The following is a 7,821-nucleotide window of genomic DNA, read 5'->3' on the forward strand; positions in this document are numbered from 1 at the left end:
GCCATAAGTATTGTGACATAAAGTGAAATAACAGCCCATAATGCAATAAATATTGATATAAAAGCATGATGCAAAATGGACGTATCAATAACCGATCCAACTCGGTGTCCGAGGGCGCGCAAGGTTCGGAACTTATATCCTGAAACAAGTCCAAAATTCCGTTGACGCTGATATTGCCTGGTGTTGAGTTTGTGTGCGGCTCCAACGCCACCGACTCTGTGGCTTCGGATGGTGTAAACTGCTCCGGATCTAAGGTCGTAGCAGTTACAAGAACCATCTCCGGAACCTGGTCCGATGACAGATTTAGGTCATGTTCATCGAAGCGAGGGGGAGCGATCGCCGCGGTCTCAAATCCATTGAAGATCGAGTCCCCACGGATATCCGTGACATAGCTCAAGCTTCCAAATCTGACCTGATGGCCAGGGGCGTAGCTATCAATCTGCTCCAGATGGCCAAGCGAGTTAGCCCGCAGCACGAAGCTGCCGAATACAGAAATCTGTTTGGGGAGGAGGGTTTCTCCTTGGACAGCGTCACTATAGACGATCGGAGGGGCCATCGAACCCCTCGTTGACGGCACAGTGGAACTCTCAATGAAAGCACCAATGTCGGTGTCAAAACCGGCGGATCTCGGGTAGGGGGTCCCGAACTGTGCATTTAGGATCGATGGTAATAGGAGACGGGGGACACGATGTTTACCCAGGTTCGGGCCCTCTCTATGGAGGTAATACCCTATGTCCTGCTTGATTGATCTTGATGAATATGAGTGTTACAAGAGTTGATCTACCACGAGATCGTAATGGCTAAACCCTAGAAGTCTAACATGTATGACTATGGTAATGAGTATGTCCTTTTCGGACTAATCCCTTCGGTTTATATAGACACCGGGGGGATCTAGGGTTTACATAGAGTCGGTTACATAAGAAGGAGTCTTCATAGTCGGTTGCCAAGCTTGCCTTCCACACCAAGGAGAGTCCAATCCGGACACAGGTACAGTCTTCGGCCTTCATGTCTTCACAGCCCATCAGTCCAGCCCATGGATAATAGGTCGGACGCCCGAGGACCCCTTAGTCCAGGACCCCCTCACCCGCAGGTGCTCTTATACCCTGGGTCGGCATTGGGCACGACCCGCACGCCCCCCACCCAGTCGATCCACGACCTGGCCCGCTCTGGCCGCGCCCACGACGCGCACGCACGTGCCTGGGTCGCGCCGAGCCCGCGCCAGTCTGGCCTGATCACACTGCCCTGCTCGCCAACGACCTCCTACAACTACGGCGCATCCATGCATGTGCACACGCGCGCCCATACACCACACACGCACGCACGCCACGGTCCCGGTGCGGCTCCGACTGCACCCGACGTGTCCAGCTCGCGCCCGAACGCGTTCTGGAGCCCGCTCGCTGTGGCTTATTCCATGCTGGATTCAAGCACCAACATCGCTGCGCCGGCACCACTGTCCACCAGAAGCTCGCCGTCGTGCCCGGGAGCCACCCGCGCCGGGAGCAAGATCCCCACCACCACCGTGGACCACGCGGCTTCGTTTGTGGAATTTTTGTCCAAAAGGATCACCTGCCGAATCAAATTGAAAGAAAAGACCGTCTTTGGATGTAAACGACAGAAAAGACAAGCTAGACTGTGGCGGCAGGGACGCCAGCCGACACGTGACACCTGCCGCCACAGCTGGGGGCGGCACCTCTTGCACCACAAGATTTGGAGCAACGCTAGAACGGAAAACAGATGACATGGCAACTGCCGCTGGGGGCTGCGGCGGTAGCCACATATTTGCATGCATGTATGGTACTCTCACCGTTTCCAAATATAAGTCTTTTTAGTGATTCCAACAAATAACTACATATGGAGCAAAATTAGTGAATCTATACTCTAAAATATGTTTATATACATCGATATATTGTAGTCTATTTAAAATGTCTAAAAATACTTATATTTAGGAACGGAGGGAGTAGCTAGCTATTTGATCTTGCTGGCTAGCTAAATATTTTATCTTGCTGCTATCACATACAGATCTCGGTGGCTAGCTAGCTATTTGATGATTCTGCTGCTATGACATACACATGAATCTGATGCATGCTCTAATGGGAGTGGCAAGATCAACAGGTGCCACGTGATTTGATTTGTGTCTAGGCAAGTACAACTCTTTTGTAACTTAGTATTGCATCATTACAACACACGTGCTTGCACATATATGGGAGATGAATGGATCACCGAAAGAAATATGCTAGCTACTCCTTCCGTTCCAAATTACTTGTCTTAAATTTGTCTAAATACGGAGATATATAGCACTAAAATAAGTCTAGATACATCCATATCTAAACAAATCCAAGACAAATAATTCGAAACGGAGGAAGTAGGTGCGTTGATGGGAGTAGAGGAGCCAGCTAGCTAGTCATCGTGATCGACCTGATCCGTCTTGCGTACAAATATGCTTGGCTGCCGCCACAGCCCATGGCGGCAGGTGCCATATCATCCGTTTTTCATTTAATAGGCCTTCTTTGGTTTAGAGAAATTTCAAGAAATTCTAAAGGATAGAATTTTTATAGGATTTTTTTAGAGCTCTTTGGTTCATATGAATGGATTTCTATTCCTACATAGGATTGGTTCCTATCCTCCACATTTTATAGGAAAATAAAAAAAAGCCTAGACTCAATGGAAAATTTTTCTTTGATGTCAATCGAATGACATCTTGTTTCCTATTCCTACTCATAGGATTTGAGATACATGTCATCTCATTTTCTACAAGATTCCTATTCCTATGATAATCCTATCCTATGAACCAAAAGAGGCCACGTTGCTCCAAATCCTGTGGTGCAAGGGGTGCCGCCCCCCGCTGTGGCGGCAGGCCCTGCAGCCTTCGTCTGTGGCGGTAAGTGCCATGTTTCGGCTGGCAGCCCTGCCTCCACAGTCCAGCTGATCTTTTCTGTCGTTTACATTCAAAGGTGTTTTTTTTTGTCAATTTGATTTGGCAGGTGGTCATTTTGGACAAAAATTCTTGCTTGTGGTGTCCTCCGTTAGCGGCAGAGAGGACGAAGGGGAGATTTGTGGGTTTACAAAGAAAGTGACAATCCTCTATATGATCAGCTGTCTTTAAGTTACCGTTAACATTGTAGGTTTACAAAGAAATTGACGATCCTCGAGAGACGAGACGACTGGACCGAGGCCAAAGTCGTTGTCATGCCGCCGGCGGACGGCTGCTCTGTGCCCTTAAATTAACTCTTGAAATTATTTTATGTTCACCGCTGATACTAAACTACATGTTCCTTCGGCCAGCAAACTTGCATTCCATTGCTCCAGCTACACGCCTACACAGGTCCCCCTTCCCCAGCAGCAGCAACGGCGGTGGCCATGTGATAGGCCTCCCTAGCGGCAGGCCACGCGGTCCACCTCCACCCACTCCGGCGCCGATAACAGGTAACCCGTCTATCATGCACCTGTCGGTGCAGCCTTCCTTCAGCTGAAGCTGTCGGGCGAGCGGCGACCTGGTTCTTCTTTGCAGGATCGGACGACGGACCGATGTCGGAGACGCAACCACCCTCGCCATCTTCGTGGTCGGCCATCCCGCTGGACCTGGCCGGGCTGGTGCTCCGGCTCCTCCCCGCGTGCGCCGACCGCGCCCGCTTCGCCGCGGTATGCCCGCAGTGGCGCGCCGCCGAGCTGCACCACCGCGTGCTCCCGGTGCTGCCTCTGCTCGCGCTCCCGGACGGCACCTTCTACAGCCTCCCTTACAGCAAGCGCTTCCGCTTCCCAGGCTGCGGCTTCGCGGGGTACAACAGCGCCTGCGGCCGCTGGCTCGCCTTCCTACGCGACGACGGATGCTTCCTCGTGGATCCATTCACCGGCGCCACCGTGACGCTCCCTGCACTCTCTGACGTCCGGCTCCGTCCACCGCATGCGGATCTGAAGCACATACCAGAGCACGAACGGCACACCCGCGGCACATGGCTGCTCATCAGAAACGCGGACACTCTCCTGCTGAGTAAGCTGATGCTGTGCTCGCCAAACCTCGCCGCTGCATTTGTCTGCCATGAAATGCTCGGCCAGATCCTGCTGTGCCGGCCAGGGGCTACCTCGTGCTCGGTACGCGCGTACGATGAGTGCAAGGATTACAAAGATATGGCGTTCTACCAGGGCAAGCTCTACGCCATTGACTATGGCGAGGACCTCTTCGTGGTGAACATTGGTCAGGACGAGAGCACCGGCGACCCGCAGATTTCTCGGATCGGACGGATCATCAATGGCGATCCATGTGATTTGGATTGGACGCCAAGCAACAGCACCATCAAGATCAAGGTTTACCTGGTCGAATCATGCGGCAAGCTGCTAATGATACGCAGGAAGATCTGGTGCAGGCTGGTGCTGGACCATGTTTTGGCTGGAGAGAGCGAGTTCGAGGTGTTCGAGGCTGACTTCAAGCGCTCACGGTGGGTCAGCGTGACGACCTTGGGAGAGGACCAGGTGGTTTTTGTTGGGCGGAGCTGCTCACGGGCCGTTCCCGTGTCTCAGTACGGGATGAAGGGTGACCGGATCTTTTTCTTGGACGATGATGAATATTACAAGGGCTATAGTCACAAGAGCAATGAAACTTCCATCGGTGTTTACGACATGATAGACGGCGAGGTCTCATCTCCTCTGCCGATGGTCTCATGGAAACGTGATAGGGATAGAAACAAGATGCGTCAGACGACATGGCTACTTCCGTGAGACTACCTTGACTGATGTTGTGTTGCTTTGCAAGGCGTCAGTATCTATGGTGTGTTGAAATGTGCTATGGCGTGTTCAACTCAAGTTAAATTGCACAAGTATCTCACTGTATCATGGACATCCAATTATAGTTGTGGTGCTGAAACTTCAGGTGCGTTATTTAGCACTGTTTTCCATTTCGAAACTGGAGTCAAACTTCGAGCTAGGAATTTGTTTGGTTTGAATCCTCCATCTCAATACACTAGTGCAGAATGGTGTTATTAAGACACTATCACACACGCTAGACAAAAACTATGATGTATACATCGCACACGCTTTGGCGAAAAAACGTGTTTGATGTTGCAATATCACACACAGTTCTGAAAACACAACCATGTGTAATCCTTGCACACAGTTTTCGCAAAAAAAAATGTTGTGCAGTGTGTCCTATCATCGATCATGATTATAAAACCGTAAACATGTGATGCATTGCACATGGTTTTACAGAAAATGTGTGTGCGGCGTGATCTATCATACCAACCAGCTTTTAAAACGCAACCGTATGTGATGCCTTGCACACGGGCTTTTGTAAAAAAATGTGTGTGATGTAGCCTATCATCCCACACGGTTTCAGAAATGGAACAGTGTGTGATACATTGCACATATTTTTGCAAAATTGTGTGTGTGTGATGTACCCTATCATTGCATAATTTTTTTAAGAAAAAACAACAATCGTGTTTTAAAAAGTAACCGTGTGCCACACATAGCACATGGGTTTTTCAAAAAATGTGTGTTCTCTAGTCTTCCATCGCACACAGTTTGAAAAATGCAATCGTGGGTGATGTCTTGCGTTGGAAGTAGAATTCACCTTTACTTCATCATTTGACCTTGAATTTTTTTTCTACACTCAACCTACAACGTATCATCATTCGTGTTCAGTTTCAACATTCTTCAGGGTTCATTTGCTATATTTAAGTCATTAAGTACATTTTTAGGTGTTTAATGGATATAATTCAAAATTATGAGTGCATGAAATAGTGCACAAAAATGTTACAAAAAAAAAAAATCATATTTAGGGTCTTGTGTATATTTGTATGCCTTATACAAAAAATGAGAGAAATTTCAAAGATATTTGTGGCAAGGTTCAACCACAAACATTGAGTTTAATGTTTTTTTATATTAAATGAAGTATGAAAAACACGAACCTTGGCATGGTGTCATGATATGACCTTATTATGTTGTAGTATAAAATTGAGAAGATTTCACAAAAGTTGTCATGTATACTCCTTAGAGACGGTTACATCGTTTTAGGAAAATCATGGTTACGAGAGGGAATGCGTTTGAAGGAGAATTAAATTTCCCTTCATCGTTTGACCTTGATTTTTTTCTATAATCAAATTACAACATACAGTCAATGAAGTTCAAATTTGGCATTCTTTGGGGTTCATTTGCTATGTTTAAGTCATTGTGTGAATGTCTAGGCATTTAATGGATATAATTCTAATTTTAAGTACAAATAATGAATTAGGGCATAAAAATGGTTTAAAAATTTATATTTTTGGTCTTGACTATATTTGTATGTCTTATACAAGCAATGAAAAAAAACAAAGGCCTCTATGGAAAGAGTCGGTTACAAACATGGAGTTTATTGGATTTTATAATTCTAGAAATTGCAAACGAAGTCTGAAAAACGTAAAATTTGGTATGGTATCATGATATGACCTCAACATGTTGTGGTAAAAAGTTGACTAGGTTTGAAAAAACTTAGCATATACATTGCTTAAAATCCAGACCATCTTCGAGCAAGAATTGTGGTTTCAAGAGTAAACGCATCAACTTTGAAGGAGAATTGTCAATTCCTTCATTGTTGTCTTGAAACTTTTTCTAGACTCAACAAAAACATGGCATACTCCATGTTCAAATTTGACATTTATCGGGGCTCATTTTCTATATTTTAGTCATCGAGTGCATTTCTAAGTTTTTAGTGGATATAATTCAAATTTGAAATATGAGTAGATGAAATAGTGCACAAAAATGGTTTAAGAAAAATCATATTTAGGGTCTTTATTATATTTGCATGCCTTATACAGACATGAAAATAAATTGCAAAGATCTCTGTGGCAAGAGTGAACCACGTAAACATGGAGTTCACTGGTTTTTAAATTCTAGAAAATGTAAATGAAGTCTGAAAAGCATGAAACTTGGCATGGTGTCATGATATGACCTAGTATGTTGTGGTAATTGTGTTAGAATGTTTCACAAAAGTAGGCATGTACACTGCTTAGAAACCATACCATCTTCGAGGAAGAATTGTGGTTTCCATGCGAAAGGGTATGTAGCCTGTTAGAAGGGATAGAGAGGGATTGGTGGAATCATTGATTGTATTGCTTGAGCCTCATGGGCATATATATAGGAGTACAATGATCAACTTGGAGTACAATACAAGGTAGGAACAAATCCTAGTCTATATCGGCTTTCCTAATAATCAGTATACTCAACATCCCACTGTAGTCACAACGGTAGCGACGCAGACGGTGAGATTGGACACCCCCAACAGTCGTAATGGTCGATACATCGCAGAGTCGTGGCTGGAGTGGAAACCGACGAGGTTGCTCAAGCAAGGCGGTAGCCCTTTGTGCTGTTTGCCGAAGTAGCTGAGAGCGTAGGTGGTGTAGCCGCGTTCGAGGTTGTTGTGCGAAGAACGCCGTGGTTGATGTCGAGACGGGGTAGCCGGTGTCGAGGAAGTCGTCGTGGAGCCGTGAGCGCAAGGAGGCGCCGAGTTAGTCATGGGCGGAGTGGTGTCGAAGTAGTGTGTGCCGGGTAGAGGACAGTGTTGAAGAGGCGTCCCGCCGAGTTTGCCAAACCCGGGGACACGTCATAGACGAAGGCACGCGTCGGTGTTAACAGCACCGGGCATGCGTAGACGGACGGAGACGAAGTTGACGAACCGCTGACCAGGCTTGCCAGGCCCGAGGACACGTCATGGATGAAGACACACATTGGTGTTGCCAGCACCGGGCATGCGTAGATGAGGGACCTGCACGAGTTGTACGCCATGTCTAGGAATCGAAGGGGCCAGCTGAGAAGAAGACTCGATGATGGTTGTGGAGCCGAGCGACATGGGGGCCG

General features: G+C 47.1%; 1 protein-coding gene across 1 annotated transcript; it reads left to right on the forward strand.

Moving 5' to 3' along the window:
* Positions 1-3,263: 3,263 nt before the first annotated feature.
* LOC125533814 lies at positions 3,264-4,920 on the forward strand. Its single transcript, XM_048697157.1, has 2 exons — positions 3,264-3,423; positions 3,509-4,920. Exons 1-2 carry the CDS (start codon positions 3,267-3,269, stop codon positions 4,711-4,713), a joined length of 1,362 nt encoding a protein of 453 aa, XP_048553114.1. The 5' UTR covers positions 3,264-3,266; the 3' UTR covers positions 4,714-4,920.
* Positions 4,921-7,821: the final 2,901 nt, after the last annotated feature.

Source organism: Triticum urartu, chromosome 2 (assembly GCF_003073215.2).
Source record: "Triticum urartu cultivar G1812 chromosome 2, Tu2.1, whole genome shotgun sequence".
Taxonomy (NCBI): Eukaryota; Viridiplantae; Streptophyta; class Magnoliopsida; order Poales; family Poaceae; genus Triticum; species Triticum urartu.

Coding starts and splice junctions, on each gene's coding strand:
- LOC125533814 (XM_048697157.1), top strand. CDS start 3,267: ATGTTCCTTCGGCCAGCAAACTTGCATTCCATTGCTCCAGCTACACGC. Junction 3,424..3,508: donor CACTCCGGCGCCGATAACAG/GTAACCCGTCTA, acceptor TCTTCTTTGCAG/GATCGGACGACGGACCGATG.